The sequence below is a fragment of the Cyanistes caeruleus genome, unplaced genomic scaffold, assembly GCF_971803275.1.
Source record: "Cyanistes caeruleus unplaced genomic scaffold, bCyaCae1.hap1.1 HAP1_SUPER_30, whole genome shotgun sequence".
Lineage (NCBI taxonomy): Eukaryota > Metazoa > Chordata > Aves > Passeriformes > Paridae > Cyanistes > Cyanistes caeruleus.
The window spans coordinates 2,276,622-2,293,133 of record NW_028256295.1 but is presented as its reverse complement, the minus strand read 5'-3'; the positions used below and the strand labels follow the sequence as shown (position 1 = coordinate 2,293,133).

At 51.0% G+C, this 16,512-nt stretch overlaps 1 protein-coding gene across 1 annotated transcript; it reads left to right on the top strand.

The window, feature by feature from the left end:
- Positions 1-377: 377 nt before the first annotated feature.
- On the top strand, positions 378-15,316 carry LOC111945587 (uncharacterized). Its single transcript, XM_086874766.1, has 3 exons — positions 378-399; positions 1,639-2,142; positions 14,282-15,316. The coding sequence occupies exons 1-3, from the start codon at positions 378-380 to the stop codon at positions 15,262-15,264; spliced, it is 1,509 nt and encodes a 502-aa protein (XP_086730892.1). The 3' UTR covers positions 15,265-15,316.
- The last annotated feature ends 1,196 nt before the right edge of the window (positions 15,317-16,512 follow it).

The window sequence follows — 16,512 nt, the reverse complement described above, 5'->3', positions numbered from 1 at the left end:
TTGGGTTTTTTGGGGGTGATTATTGGAGAATAAAGAACTCCAAAGCTGAGAAAAAAATGCCCTTTGGGGGGACATTTGGGGTTCCCAGTGGCAGCTGCTGGCAGAGGCAGCCTGGAGGAGCAGAGCGCTGTGTCCCCGAGGACCCCAAAGTGGGGATCTCAGAGAGGGGGAGCGCCATGATTTGTGGGACCCTCAATTAAATAGAGAGGGACAGGGTGTCTCCTTGGACCCCATGCATCCCCAACTAGGGAATAAGGGGAGCAGGGACCATGGGACCCAAAAAACCCCAAGCATCCCTAAGTGGGGAGATGGAAATGGGGGGAACTTTTCAAATTCCTGGCACTCCCAGCAGCCTGAAGAGGTCAGGGACCGAGTAGATGGGGGACCGCCATTACAAGCGTGACCCCCAGAAGCTGGGACAGGGGTGAAAGCCTGAACACCAAAAGGGAGAGAACAGAAATGGGGAACTTCTGGAAAGCATTTTCAGGGCCAAATTTTAGTGGTGTACAATTTTTATGGACCCCATGTCCTGGGTTGCAATGCAAGATGTAACCAAAAGTATGTATTCTATCACCATCTGTTAAAAACTAGTGGAGCAGTTTTCATTATCTCCTACATGACCCATCCCTCATAACTGGGGGATATCTTCTGTTAATGGGCCAGCTGTTAAAACCAGGTGGGGCAGTGTTCTTTATCTCTTCCACCACCCATCCTTCCTCCAGGGGGATATCTTCTGTTAATGGGCCATTGAGTCTCACTGCAGGACTGATAAAATGACATCATTCCATTGTGAGATGCTCCACCCAGGAGGAGGAGCCAAGCATTCCTGCATGGATATAATCTGGGAATCAGAACACCACAGGCAGTCTTTGTCCACTGGATTCCCAGAGGAGAGACCAGACCCATCTACAGCACGGGAACTTCAGAGGTAATGTACACAATTCTATGGGATTATTGCTTCATTGCTTATCTGAGATCACTTTGATATCAAGATTATAATAATTTGGAGAGGGCTGTTGCTTACATTTTTATCAATTTCAATGGGGGTTTCTGCTTTCCTTAGAAAACACCTTTCCTTTCAAACCAAGACACCCCAGATGCCCTGGTGACTTCTAGAGAGGGACTTGGACAGAGGGACCTTCAAACTCAGGATGCTCATTCCTTGTTCTCTCCCGAACCAGGATTTCCCCATCCCAGACCTTGGCGAGATGGATGAGAAGGCTGCAAGGAAGAGGAAGATGTCCCAGGAATCCCAGGCAGGTGAGGAGGAAGTCAGTGCCTCTTTCCCCCTCTCTCCTGCTCCATCTCCCAGCCCAGCAGGGCCCCCGGCTGCAGGACAACCCCGCTGCCGACGCCGTCCTGCCGGGGACGCCCTGGGGGGATCTCCTTCCCCTTCCCTCTGGCACGGAGGCAAATCCCATCCTCTCCTTGTCCTTCCTCCCCCAGACAAGAAGCTAAGAATGGAGACCAGGGAGTACAAATCCATGCGGCAGAACCTCGTGGAAGAGGCTGTTTTGAGCAGCTCCACAATGCAGGAATCCAACGGGGAGGAAAATCCCCAGAGATCCCGCAGGAGGAGGGGCTCCAAACCCATCCCAGGGTGCTCTGAGGAGGAAAGACCCACCCTGTGCCGGGAAGGCGGCCGAAGATCCAGCTGGGGCTCTGAGCTGGTGGTCCATGAGCAGCTTCAGGATGGGGAGAAGCCCTACAAGTGCTTGGAGTGTGGGAAGAGCTTCAGCCAGAGCAACAGCCTGATCCGCCACCAGATGATCCACACTGGGGAATGGGCCTATGAGTGTGGGGAATATGGGAAGGGCTTCAGCTCCAGCTCCCAACTCATCATCCACCAGCGCATCCACACTGGGGAGAGGCCCTATGAGTGTCCTGAGTGTGGGAAGAGGTTTCACAGCAGCTCCAATCTTGTCCAGCACCAGCCGATTCACACGGATGAGAGGCCCTTTCGCTGCCCTGACTGTGGGGAGGGCTTCAAGCGAAACTCTGCCCTCATCAGGCACCGGCGCATCCACACTGGGGAGAGGCCCTATGAGTGTGGGGAATGTGGGAAGAGCTTCAGAATCAGGTCCGACCTCAATACACACAAACGTATCCACACTGGGGAGAGACCCTACGGGTGTCCCCAGTGTGGGAAGAGCTTCACCCAGAGCTTTCACTTGACCAGACACCAACGGAGGCACCAGTAAGGGAAGTCCTGCGAGTGCCCCAAGTGCAGGAAGAGCTTTCTCCACAGCTGCAGCTTCATCCCCCCTTGGAGAATCCACATTGGGAAGAGAACTGGTGATCCGTGTTCCCTGGGATCCATGCTGGGAAGACACCTGTCCCTCTTCCTGCCCATGGCAATGACATGATGAGAGATCAAAGAACATGAGAGTCTGACCATGGCCCTGTCATATTCAATCCCATCTCAGGTCATTGCCAGGGGTGGGAAAAGGACTACCTCTCTCTCGCCAGAGGAGAAGAGTGTTTTTTCTTGGCAGGAGGAAATACGTGGCCAGGAAGAGCCAGTCAGTCGCATTTTAGTTTTCCCTATGAATAGTTTGTCTTATCCCTTCTGTTATCCACATTGTTTCTGTTCCCATTTGTTCCTTATCCCGTTGCTGTTCCAAATAAATTGTTCTTATCCCAGCTCGGGATCTTTGCCTTTTGTGCTTTCCATGGCAGGTGGGAGGGAAGCGAGCGAAGGTGCAGTTTTAGCGGGAGCAGGAAATTGGGGAATGCCATTCCTGAAGCCCAGCCTGTGGAAACTGAGCATCCCAGCTGGTGCCAGGCCTGATTGCCATGGCAGCAGCCTTGGGAGCGGGTCCCTGGCTGGGGGCTGCGGGAACCTCTTCCCTCTGGTGCCCAGGGACAGGAGTGGAGGGAGCGGCTGGAGCTGAGGCGGGCAGGTTTAGGCTGGATGTGAGGTAAAGGTTTTTCCCGCGAGGCTGCTGGGGCACTGAACAGGCTCCCCAGGGAAGGCTCCCAGCTCCAGGGCTGGCTGAGCTCCAGCAGCGTTTGGCCAGCGCTGCCAGGCCCAGGCTGGGATTGTTGGGGTGTCCTGTGCAGGGCCAGCAGTTGGACTGGAGGATCCCCATGGTTCTCTCCCAACTCAGCCAATTCTGTGGCTCTGGCATCCCATGAGCCTGGGGATGGGACTGCAAATGGTTGCCATGGCAATGGACTCTGGCTCCAGGTCTGAGACAGGCAGAGACAGGGGCTCCACAGAGACCTCCCAGGGATTTCTGGGGATGCTGAAGAGCCGTGTGGTCAGACGCAGTCACAGCAATTCCATGGTGACATCCCATCCCCTTGGGCTGCAATGGCACCGCTCTGTCACAGGCACTCCCGGGGGCTCCACGGTGACATCCCAGGAGTCCCCAGGCTGCCAAAGAGCCGGGATGTCACAGACACTCCCAAGGCTTCCTGTCATGGGCAGAGTGGGAGCTTCAGGCAAAAGCTTTATTTCTTTATTGGAGAAACTCCTGCTGAGTCATGAGGTAGACAAATGACACCCAACAGCCACCAGGAATCTTCAAACCCTTCCAGGATGTCTAGACTTTTACATTCCTTTTAAGAGAGGAGACTGGGAGTGGCAGGATCCAATCCCAGCCCCAGAGTTTGTCAAAGGCTTATGTGTAAATATTAGACAGGAGGAATTGAACCCTAATGCAATTTGTCCCACAGGATTAACAATGGAATACCAGAGATACTGATTTAAATACAGATGTGATTTATTCTGATCATGATTAGACAGAAAGATCTATTTACAGCAGAGCATAAATTAAAAAAAGTTATTTACTCCAGAGTAGAGGAGCTATAACAATTGTTAGACTACAGTGCCCTAGGAAGCAGTTTTGAAGTAAACAGGGCCTTGCTGGAGTTGTTTGAGCCTATTCCAGGCACAGCCTCCTGCTCCAGCAGGAACTGCCTTTCCTGTGCCATGGCCAGGGCAGATCCTGCTGCAGGAAAAGCCCCAGTCCAGCCCCAACCCAGGGAAGGGCTCGGGCACAAGTGCAGAGTGCCGTGCTGGGAGCTGTGCCAGGGACAGCCTGAGGCACCAAAGGCACCTTGGCAGCAGCAGCTGCTTCCAGGCCATGGCCAGAAGGCTCCCTTGGCACCCCGGCCTGGTGGCCAGCACTGCAGAGCTGCTGCTTCAGGGCTCATTTCTGGCTGGGCTCTGAAAAGCCACTGCTGCTCCAGGAGCCTGACTGGGAAGCAATTGGCCCCAGCACCTTGGGGACAAGATAATAATGAAACAACTCTTCATGGCAGCAGAGACAAGGCAGGGGCAGAGGAAAGGGGAGAGCCAGGCCCAGGGGACATGGCTGCAATGGTGATGGCTGTGAGGTCAGTGCCACTGCAGCAGCCTGGCTGGCCCTCAGCAGACATTCTGGCCAGGAGGGTTGTGAGGGCACCCAGCACATGAGAGAACCCACACAACAGGAGTTCCATCCTTGGGGAGGGGAGGGGCTTTCACTGTGTCAGGTTGCACAGAGCTCTTGCTCTGGGAGCAGTCCTGGGATGGGGCATCCATTTGTCTGGAAAAGCAGCTGCAGTTTTGTGCCACTCTGATTGTAAAATATTTCCTCCTTCTAACAAATCTAAATCCATTCTTCTTCAGCTTAATTAGATTGATCCTTGATCTGTCACTGCAAGATTTGGGAGAAAATAATTCTGACCAGCGTTTCCATTTTAACAGACCATGGATAGGACCCAAAAATCTCCCAGGATGAGATTTGGAGGCCTCATCACATAAGCAGCAGGTAGAGGCTGAGGGCCCTGGGCTGTGCAGCTGCAAGGCCCTGCCAGAGGCAACTTGTGCAGCCCTTTGGCCATGGCTGCTGGCCCTGGGCCTGAGGCCAGCAGGGGACAAGTGACCCTGGCAGCCCTGGGGCCTCATTGCCTCCTTGTCCCTGCTCAGCAGCCTGGCAGGGGCCGCCCCATGGTGCTGCCCTTGGCATTGCACATCCCCACATGCCAGTGGCCCGGGAAGAGCCCTGAGCAATGAGGGAGGGACAGCATCTGCCTTGCCAGGGGCTGGGGCTCAGCCCTTGGCCCTTGCCATTCCTGAAACACATCCAGCTTTGCTCAGCACCACAGACACCTTTCCCTTGCTTGTCCCCAGCTGCCATCAGGGCCTCCAGTCTTCTGCTCTGCCTGGAACCTGGGGACGCTTTCTCACTCGTGTCTCTCATTTCAACTACAAGAAACTTCAGTGTTTCCATCTGACTTGGAGCTCTTGAGGAGTTTCTGGAGCACACTCTGAGGGACTGAGAGTGATGCCAAGAGCCCCAAAGGCCCGAGAGGGTGATGAAAGTGATGGTGCTGTGTCTGTGCTGCTGAGCTGGGCCGGGCTCCTGGCCCAGAGGCAGCTCCTGGCAAAGGCGGCGCTGCAGAGAGACAGCTCTGGCCAGGAGCAGCTCCTGAGCACAGCCCAGCAGGGCTGGGGCCCTGCCAGGGCAGCTCAGGGACACAGAGAGCAGGCCCAGACAGAGCTGCCAGGGGCTCAGCACTGGCAGGGGCTGTGGGATGTGCCAGAGGGGGCTGTGTCCCAGCAGCACCTCTGTGGCTGTGTCCTGGAGCCCCAGAGCAGCTGTGATGTCAGAAAGGGGCTGTGTGACCCTCCGAGTGGGGCTGTGTGAGGTCACAGATGGGGCTGTGACACGACAGAGTTTGTTGTGTGAGGTCACTGAGCAACTACAGCGTCATAGAGGGGATTCTGTGACATCAGAAAGACGTGTGTGATGTCACAGTGTGGCTGTATGACATCACAAAGTGGGCTGGGTGATGTTACTTAGTGGGTTGTGACATCAGAGACATGACTATGACATCAGAGGTCGAATGTACATCATTACAGAAAGGATTCTGACATCACAGAGCAGGTTGTGACATGACAGAGCCACCACGGGGTGGATTGTGATATCACTGGTTGGTTGTGAGACATCACAGAACAGGCTGTCAAGTCACATGGTGGTGATATGAAATCCTAGAGTGGGCAGTGACATCATAGTGTCATGGAGTTACTTTACCTTTAAGGGAGTTGGAGTTGCTGGGAAGTGCTTGGAGTCTTTTCTCCTGACCAATTATCGGTCATTGCTGGGAATTGACAGTAGTTTAGGCCATTGAAAAGTGGGATCAACTTGTGAACCCTACCTTAAAATGTAAAAGCAGAGCTCTCTGGGTTCTCTTTGTTTTCTGGCTGTGGAGGGTGGCGGAGCTCCAGGCCTCCCGTCCCTGCCCAGGCCATGCGGCCAGGCGGGGATGGGGCCGGGCCTGCCCCGTCTCCTGGCCGGGAGATGGGGGGGCCCGGGGAAGGTTTTTCTCGGGCCCGGGCGGAGCCGATCTCTGGCTCGGCTGCAGGTTTTGCTGTAACTAATTCACTAGAAACTGCCCAGTGAAGAAAGAGAGAAGCCCTGGACTTGCAGCGGGTTGGAGCAGCGACCACACGCTCCAGAGCAGCCATGAGGAACCTTCCATCGCAGACGGCTCCAGCTCCTGTTCGGCAGAGATCTCCGAACCATCTACAAAAGCCTGGGCAAGATGTTAACTCTTTCATTACCCAGATGAGACTTGCAGATTAATCTTTTTATCCAGAGAGAGAGAGAGAGAGAGATCAACATGAAAAGAGACTTTATAAACTACCAGTGACAAGAAAGAAAAGAAGCTTCAGGAAAGGTAGAGAATTAAGAAGATGCTTTAATTAAGCTGAAATATCTCCCTGTTAAAACTATGGAGATGGACAATGAAGTCCTGAAAAGAACTCCTTTAATTCATGATATAGGATCTAGAGAGGAATAGTGTTCAAAGTGTAAATTTGAGTAAAGAGTAATTATAGTATAGTGAAGTGCTGGGAGATTAAAAGCCTTGAGAGGCAATGAAAAAACTGTTGAGAGATTTGAAGCCTTGAGAGGCAATGAGAAAACTGTTTTCTGGTGAAGCTCACAGAAACAGATGAAGAAGACTTTTTTTTTTTTTTTTTGCCTTTGAATAACTTATCCTTAAAAATGCTATCTCTAGACGCATGGCCCATACACACTTCAGAGTGATGTGAAAATGAGAGGAGTGAACTCTAATAATAGCAGCTCTAGACAGCTAACATTAGGGCAATAGAAAACTATAACAAAAATAGTTTTCTTGTGAGAAACTCCATAAATTAACAGGAAGAAACTTCTGTTTCTCTATAAAGACGGGTGAAAAGACTAGCAAGAATTGGGACTGTTTTAACTATCAGAGTTCCAGAGTTTTTGTCTCTGTTGTCATGTGAACAAGGGAATAGTGGGTAGATAAGGGATGGAAAGGTTTTTCTGGAAGTTTATTCTGGTGTTCTTATTATTGTAGTTTGTCAATAAACTTTTTTTTTTTATTCCCTTTTAAGTTGTATGCCTGTTTTGCTCTTGTTCTAATCCATATCTCACAGCAAGAAGTAAGTAATTTTCTTAGTTATTGGTTTAAAACCACGACACATACCTGGCATGGGGTCCCCATGTCCATCACCAGCAGGTTTCCCAAAACAACCTTGGGACCCCCAATTTCATCCCCGGGATCGCCCAAATTCCCCCATCAGGGTTCCTGTAAACCCCCTTGAGAACCCCCCAAATACCACCGTGGCCCTAAAAACACCCAGAACTTCCGAAAACCCCCCAGGAAACCCTCACAAAGGTTTATACCCAGCATGAGGACCCCATCGCCTTCATCGGCATCACCCAGGTACCCCCAAACCCCTCCCGGGACCCCCAACCCCTCCCAGGCTCCACTGCCGGAACCAACGGGAGCGGTGTTGCCCTTTTAAGAGGAGTTACAGTGGGACCCGACAACACCGGGGGGCCTTAAAGCGGCCATGGTAGAGAGAACCCCCAAAATCCACCCTGGGGGACAAAACATCCCCTACAGGGGCTTGGGGTGGGGACACCCCTAAAAATGTCACTTAAAGCCATCATGATCCCCCCTCAAAAGGGGCTTGTGGGGCTGCGGCCGCACAAACACCCTAAAATGGGGAGGAAAAAACACCCCTGTAGTGGTGGGATCCCCCCCAAAAAACCTGAAAAAGAGAAAAACTCCTCTTGAGAGGGGCCTGAAGACCCTGAAAGGCCCTGGAAGAGGGACAAGATCCCCTCCTGTGCTGGGGCCTCCCCGAGCCGGGAACTCTCCCGTTCCTGCACTCGGGGGAGCCCCGAACGACGGCGGCTCCTGGGCTGAGCCCCCCTCAGCCGGGGCTGCGGGGGGAACTGGGGGGGCTGGGACGGGGCTTGGGGCTCCTGGGGTGAACTGGGGGACCCTCAGTGCTCCCACCTCCCCCTGTTCCCCTGTCCCGCCCCGTTCCCATTGTTCCCCCAAAGCTCCGCTGCCCCCAGCTCGGTTTGGGGGGGACCCAGCCCTTTCCCATCGTGTCCCGGCCCGGCCCCGCTCACCCGAGGGCTCCGAACCACGCCCAGGGACAGAGGAGGGACAGAGGAGGAGGAAGAGGAGGGACAGAGGAGGAGGAAGAGGAGGGACAGAGCAGGAGGAAGAGGAGGGACAGAATAGGAGGAAGAGGAGGAGCAGGAGGGGGAAGAGCTGGAGCAGGCAGAGGAGGCTCCACCTGCGCTCCCCGCTCTCTGCATCTGCAGCTCCTTCGGGACCATCGCCCCCCATCCCGCAGGTGCCCGGGGAGGGGGAGCTCGCCCCAAATACCCCGGGGCTCCCTGGCTTTGGGGTTTTTGGGGGGGATGTTTGGGGATGGCAGGGCTCCAGAGCCGAGCCGCAGATGCCCCTCGGGGACACCCCGGGGGTCCCCGGGAGGTGTTTTTGGGGGGTCCCGGTGGCGGTGGCGGCAGAGCCCCGGCAAAGGGGCCGGGGGGATGCGGGTCCGGCATGGCCGGGAAAGGGGTTCGGGGCTCCCGGTGCCGGCAGTGGCTGCTCCCAGCATTGCCCAGTTGCTCACCCCGTGTGCCTCCAGTTTCCTCTGTGCCCCACTATAAACCAAATCACTCGCAGGCATTCCCTATTAGAGTACAATTTGTCTCCAGTTTATCCCATTTTTTCACATTTTTATTCAATTATTTCCCATTTTTATCCCAATTTCATACAATTTTTCCCCCATTTTTATCCTATTTTTTTATTTTTCCCCATTTTTCCCCCATGTTTCCGCTTTTTGCCTCTATTTTTCCCCTTTTTAACTCATTTTTCCTCAATTTTTCCCAATTTTTCTGATTTTTTCCCAATTTTTTCCTGCATTTTTACTCAATTTTTCCCCATGTTTTCCTCAGTTTCCCCCATTTTTTTCCCATTTGTAATCCATTTTTTCCCTGTTTCCCCATTTTACCCTCTTTTTGCTTCATAGACCCTATTTTTCACCCATGATCTCTCCTATTTTCCCCATTTTCTTCCAATTTTCCCCCCTTTTTGCTTCATTTTTACAATTTTTATTCCCATTTTATCCCATTTTTTTCCCAGTTTCCCCCATTTTTTTCCTCATTTTTATTCTGGTTTTATTTTTCCAGAATTTTATCCCCGTTTTCTTTCATTTTTTTTCCTCCAATTTTCCAATTTTCCCTCCATTTCCATTCCATTTCCCACAACTTTCTCCCATTTTCATCCCATTTTTTCTCCATTTCTTCCAACTTTTGCTCCATTTTTTCTCTTTTTCCCCATTTTTCCCCATTTTTTTCTAGTTTTCCCCAACTCTTCCACATTTTTCCTCCATTTCCATCCTATTTTCCCCCATTTCCCCCAATCCTTCCCATTTAATTATCAAAAAAAATTAATATTTTAGGTGGGGAGGAATTAAAATTTTTGGGGAAAAAATTGAAATTTTGTCGGGAAAAAAAGGGTGTTTTGTGGGCAAAAGTCCATGAATTTGAATCACAGCTTTCCCATGATTTTTCCATGATTTTTTCATGATTTCCCGCTGGAAGGAGGCGTGGGACTCATCCGAACATTCTGGAAGCTGTAAGAGGACCAGGCCATCAGCCTTCCGAAAAACCCGAACCAGCTCATCCGCAATTTCACCTTTCCTCAGTTCTCGGATTCCCAGGTCTGGAAATTCTTCCACAACCTCCCAGGTAGGCAATTCCCAAAATTCCTTGGAAAAATGGAATAAAGGGATTTCAATCCGTTTTTTCCCCTGATTTTTCTCATTTTTTCCCAGTTTTTTTCCCAGCTTTTTAAGATAATTTTCCTCTTTGTATTCCTCGGTTTTTCCCTGAATTTTCCCAATTTTTTTCCCAATTTTTTCTATTTTTTTCCATTTTTTTCCTGATTTTTCCTGATTTTTCCCATTTTTTCCCTGCTTTTCTCCTTGTTTTCCCAATTTTTTCCCAGTTTTTTCACAAATTTTCCTGATTTTTTTCCCTGATTTTCGCCTGGTTTTTCCCTCTTCTTTTCTCAAGTTTTTCCGTCTTTTTTGTAACTTCTTAAATTTTTACCTGATTTTTCTGTTTTTTCCTGTATTTTCCCAATTTTTTCCCAGATTTTTCCCAGTTTTTTCCCTGATTTTCCCTCAATTTTTCATTATTTTATTCTGATTTTTTTCCTGGGTTTTTTTTCCTGATTTTTTCCAGGTTTTATTCACTTTTTCTTTTCCTGATTTTTCATTCATTTTTCATAATTTTTAAAATTTTTTTCCCCATTTTTTCTTGATTTTTCTCTCTGATTTGTCCAAATATTACCCCATTTTTTCTTTAATTTTTCTGACTTTTGCCTGTTTCTTTCCTAAATATTTCCTGGCTTTTCCCCAGTTTTTTCCCATTTTTCGTTGTGGTCTTTTTTCCCGTTTTCTTTTCCTCATTGTTTTCCTGATTTTTTTTTTTAATTTTTCTCAAATTTTTCCTGCTCTTCTTCCTCTTTCTTTTCATGATTTTTCCCAGTTTTTTCCCAATTTTTTTCTCCCAGTTTTTTCCTGATTTTTCCCTCTTCTTTTCCCAATTTTTTCCTCATTATTCTCAGATTTTTTCACAATTTTTCCCTGATTTTTCCCTATATTTCTTAAGTTTTTAAGCGATTTTACCCGATTTTTTCCAGGTTTCTTTCCTCACTCATCTCAATTTTCCCAATTTTTTCATAATTTTTTTCCTTATTTTCCCCATTTTTTCCTGAGTTTTTCAGATATTTTTTTCCTGATTTTTTCCTCTTTCTTTTCTGATTTTTTTCAATTTTTCCCAATTTTTGGTCAAAATTTTCCTTGGTTTTTGTATTTTTTTCCAGTTTTTTTCTCAGTTTTTTCCCTGATTTTTCCCTTTTCCTTTCCCAAATTTTTCTGGTTTTCCCCAATTTTTTCCTGATTTTTTTCTTTTTTTTTTTTTCTGAATTTTTATCCTGTTCCTATTTTTTTCCCTGATTTTTCCCTGATTTATCTTTTTTATAAATTGTTTTTCTAATTTTTTTTCTGCTTTTTTTGCAATTTATTCTCAAATATATCAGATTTCTTCCTTGATTTTTCCAAATTTTTTCCAATTTTTTAATGATTTTTCTGGATTTTTCCCGAGGTTTTTAATCTTTTTTTTCCTGATATTTTTCCCTGATTTTTCCTAATTTTTTTCACGCCTTTCCTAATTTTTCCTGATTTTTCCCTATTCTTTTCCCAAATTTTTCCTACTTTTCTCCCAATTTATTCTCAAATTTCCCTGATTTTTCCTGGTTTTTTTGCATTTTTTTCCCCATTTTTTCCAGATTTTATTTCTCTTTCTTTTCCTTAGTTTCCCCGATTTTTCCCAATCCTTTCCCAGTTTTATTCCTGATTTTCCCCATTTTTCCCCCAATTTTTTCCTGTTTTTTTCCTGATTTTTCCTTCTTTTCCTATTTTTTCTGATTTCTTCCCCATTTTTTCTTATTTTTACTGATTTTTCCCAGTTTTTTTCCACTTTCCTGATTTTTTCCCCAGTTTTTCCTTGAGGTATTTTTTTTTCCCCCAGATTTTTCCTGGTTTTCCCCAGTTTTCTCTCAAATTTTTTCCGTGCTTTTTCCCCCCTTTTTTTTTATATCTCCCTGTTTTGGTTGTTTTGGGTTTTTTTTGCTTTTCCCTGATTTTTCTCTTATATTTTCCTTGAATTTATCTTGGTTTTTTTCCCATTTTTTCCCTCACACAGTTTCCTTCACACTCCCAGTCTAATCCCAGTCACTCCCAGTATGAGGCCAGTGGCCCCCAGTTGCTCCCTGGCAGTGCCAGTGTGACCCCAGTAGCCTCCAGTGTGATCCCTGGGACTCCCTGTCTCTCCCAGTATATCCCAGTCAGCCCCAGCATGCTCCCAGTCATTCCCAGCTCCTCCCAGTTGCTCTCAGCATGATCCCAGTTGTTCCCAGCCACTCCCAGTCAATCCCAGTATGATTCCAGTCACCCTCAGTGGGATCCCAGTCTCAGCCAGCAGGGACCCAGCTGCTCCCACTGTGATCCCAGTATGATCCCAGTTGAGTATGATCCCAGAATAGTTGTAATTCTTCCCAGTTCCTACCGGTATGATCCCAGTTGTCCCTGGAATAGACCCAGTCCATCTCAGCACGGTTCCACTCACTCCCAGTTTCTCCCAGTGTGGTTCCAGCTGTTCCCAGTATGGTCACAGACACTCCCAGTATATCCCAGCTGCCCGCAGCATGCTTGTGCTCATTCCCAGTCATTCCCAGTTACCCCAGTAAGGTTCCAGTTACCCCAGTCCAAACCAGTCCCTGCCAGTGCTGCCACTCCTGGGATCCCCCAGCCCTCTCTGCGTTCCCCGGTCCCACATCTCCCCAGAGTAGCCCCAAGGGCTGGCAGTCCCCAGCCAGGGTCCCCAGCCAGCCCCAGGTTGGATCTGCAGCCCCCAATTTTCCCAGTTTCCCTCTCCTTTTCCCCGGGCCGGGTTCCCCCCGTCCCCAGCGGGTGGGAGCAGCGGAGAGCCCCGCGCTGCCCATCCCGACCTGTCCCGGCTCCATCCCCGCTCCTGCCGTGGGCTGTGAGGGGTTTGGGAACGGGGCACCGAGGGTGTCACTGCTCCTGGGGGAGGAGGAGGAGAGATGGAAGAGGAGGGATGAAGAAGGAGAGTGAGAAGGGATGGACGTAGGAGAAGAAGCTGGCGTTAGGGAGGAAGAAGAAGAGGAGGGACAAAGGAGGATCATGGAAAGGAGGAGGAAACATGAGGTCGAGCACTCCCTGAATTCACAGCCCCTTGTCACCCATGAGATCCCACCCGTGGGATCATCACCCCCTATCCCAGCAATGACCAGGGAGGGGGAGCTTGACCCAGATATCCTGGGGGGTGCCTGGGTTGAGTTTTTCTGGGGGAATGTTTGGAGAATGAAGAACTCCAAAGCTAAGCAGAAAATGCCCCTTGGGGGGACATTGGGGGGTCCTGGTGGCGGCTGCTCTCAGAGGCAGCCTGGGGGAGCAGAGCCCTGTGACTCCCAGGACCCCAAAGTGGGGAGCCCAGAGAGGGGGAGCGCCACAATTCAAAGGACCCTCAACAGCCTGGAGTGGGGCAGGGGGGACTCCTTGGACCTTCTGCACCCCAAAGCAGAGAGTAAGGGGATAAGGGACCATAGGAATCCAAAAAGCCCCATCATTCCTAAATGAGGAGATGGAAACGGGGGGAACGTTTTGGATTCCAGGCACTCCCAGCAACCTGGGGTAGGCAGGGACCGAGCAGACAAAGGAACCCCAGTGCAAGCTTGACCCCCAGCAGCTGGGACGGGGGGAATCCCCAAACCGCAACTGGGAGAGAACAGAGATGGGGAACTCCTGGGAGGCATTTTCAGGGCTGAATTTTGGTGTTTGGGGGGTTTTTATGGGCCCCAGATGCCCGGTGACTTCTAGAGATGAACTTGATCACGAGGAACACCCTAACCCAATGTACTCATGCATTGTATATTTCCGGAAACAAGGATTTCTCATTCCCAAACCTTGGCCAGATGGAGAGGGCAGCTGGGATGAAGAGGAAGATGCCCCAGGACACCCAGGCAGGTGAGGAGGAAGTCAGTGCCCCTTTCCCCCTCTCTCCTGCTCCATCTCCCAGCCCAGCCTGGCCCCCGGCTGCAGGACAACCCCGCTGCCGACGCCGTCCTGCCGGGGACGCGCTGGGGGGATCTCCTTCCCCTTCCCTCTGGCACGGAGGCAAATCCCATCCTCTCCTTGTCCTTGCTCCCCCAGACAAGGAGCTGAGGATGGAGACCAGGGAGGACAAATCCCCACGGCAGAACCTCATGGAAGAGGCCATTTTGAGCAGCTCCACACCACAGGAACCCAATGGGGAGGAAAATCCCTGGAGATCCCGCCGGAGGAGGGGCTCCAAACCCATCCCAGGGTGCTCTGAGGAGGAAAGACCCACCCTGTGCCGGGAAGGTGGCCGGAGATCCAGCCAGGGCTCTGAGCTGGTGGTCCATGAGCAGCTTCAGGATGGGGAGAAGCCCTACAAGTGCTTGGAGTGTGGGAAGAGCTTCAGGTCGAGCACCAAACTGATCTGCCACCAGATGATCCACACTGGGGAATGGGCCTACGAGTGTGGGGAATGTGGGAAGGGCTTCAGCTTTAACTCGCAACTCATCCGTCACCAGCGCATCCACACTGGGGAGAGGCCCTACGAGTGTCCCGAGTGTGGGAAGAGGTTTCAGAGGAGCTCCCATCTCCTCAGGCACCAGCGGATTCACACGGATGAGAGGCCCTTCCGCTGCCCCAAGTGCAGGAAAGGCTTCAAGCAAAATTCCCACCTCTTCAGGCACTGGCACATCCACACTGGGGAGAGGCCCTACGAGTGTTCCGAGTGTGGGAAGAGGTTTCAGACCAGCTCCACTCTCCTCGTGCACCAGCGGATTCACACGGATGAGAGGCCCTTCCGCTGCCCTGACTGTGGGGAGGGCTTCAAGCAAAACTCCCACCTCATCAGGCACCGGCGCATCCACACTGGGGAGAGGCCCTATGAGTGTGGGGAATGTGGGAAAAGCTTCAGCCAGAGCTCCAGCCTGATCAGCCACCAGAGGATCCACACCGGAGATCGGCCCTATGAGTGTGGGCAATGTGGGATGACCTTCAGCCGGAGGTCCCACCTCATCATCCACGAGCGCATCCACACAGGGGAGAGGCCCTACGAGTGTCTCCAGTGTGGGAAGAGGTTTCAGACCAGCTTCACTCTCCTCCTGCACCAGCGGATTCACACGGATGAGAGGCCTTTCCGCTGCCCCGACTGTGGGGAGGGCTTCAAGCGAAACTCCACCCTCATCACCCACCGGCGCATCCACACTGGGGAGAGGCCCTACAAGTGTGGGGAATGTGGGAAGAGCTTCTCAGACAAATCTAGCTTGGCCAGACACCAACGGAGGCACCAGTAAGGGAAGCCCTGTAAATGCCCCAAGTGCAGGAAGAGCTTTGTGCATTGCTCCAGTTTCATCCCCCCTTGGAGGACTGACGTTGGGCAGAGACCTGGTGATCCATGTTCCCTGTGATCCATACTGGGAAGACACCTGTACCTTTTCCTGCCTGTGGCAATGACATAATGTGGGATCAAAGAATGTGAGGGTCTGGCCATGCAACAAAAACTGAAAACCACACTCGGCTGACCAGCGCTGCTTCTCTTCCCCCTCCCCCCTCCACCGCGGCCTGGTCGGCCTGGAGAGGGGGGAGGAGGCCGAGACAGAGCCTTGTTACCTCTTCAAATGCCGGAAACCAGAGAGGGCAAGAGAATTCTGTCTGTACTTCTTAAGGGGGTGTTTACAAGTTGAATTCACTTTTTAATGGTCAGATCTGCTGTCAATTCTTGGAAATGACCGATAATTGGTCAGGAGGAAAAACTCCCATCAGCCACCAGCAGCTTCAACTTCCTCTCCCTCCAAGCTGTCTTAAAGGTAAAGCTACCCCATGACACCCTGTCATTATATTCAGTCCCATCTCAGGTCATTGCCAGGAGCAGGAAAAGGACTCTCTCTCTCACCAGAGAAGGGTGTCCTTTCTTGGAAGGAGGAAATACGTGTCCAGGAAGAGTCAGTGGTGTTTTAGTTTTCCCTGTGAATGGTCTTATCCTTTCTGTTACCAAAATTGTTTCTGTGTCTGTTTGTTCCTTATCCCGTTGCTGTTCTCAATAAATTGTTCTTATCCCAGCCTGGGATCTTTGCCTTTTGTGCTTTCCATGGGAGGTGGGAGGGAAGCAAGCAGCAGCGCGGTTTCAGCAGGAGCAGGAAATTGGGGAATGCCATTCCTGAAGCCCAGCCCGGGGAAACCGAGCATCCCAGCTGGTGCCAGGCCTGGTTGCCATGGCAGCAGCCTTGGGAGCGGGTCCCTGGCTGGGGGCTGCAGGAACCTCTTTACTCTGGTGCCCAGGGCCAGGAGTGGAGGGAGTGGCTGGAGCTGAGGCGGGCAGGTTTAGGCTGGATGTGAGGAAAAGGTTTTTCCCGCGAGGCTGCTGGGGCACTGAACAGGCTCCCCAGGGAAGGCTCCCAGCTCCAGGGCTGGCTGAGCTCCAGCAGCGTTTGGCCAGCGCTGCCAGGCCCGGGCTGGGATTGTTGGGGTGTCCTGTGCAGGGACAGCAGTTGGACTGGAAGATCCCCATGGCTCCCTCCCAACTCAGCCAATTCTGTGGCTCT

Coding starts and splice junctions, on each gene's coding strand:
- LOC111945587 (XM_086874766.1), top strand. CDS start 378: ATGGGGGACCGCCATTACAAGC. Junction 400..1,638: donor GGGGGACCGCCATTACAAGC/GTGACCCCCAGA, acceptor TGTGCCGGGAAG/GCGGCCGAAGATCCAGCTGG. Junction 2,143..14,281: donor ACCCTACGGGTGTCCCCAGT/GTGGGAAGAGCT, acceptor TGTGCCGGGAAG/GTGGCCGGAGATCCAGCCAG.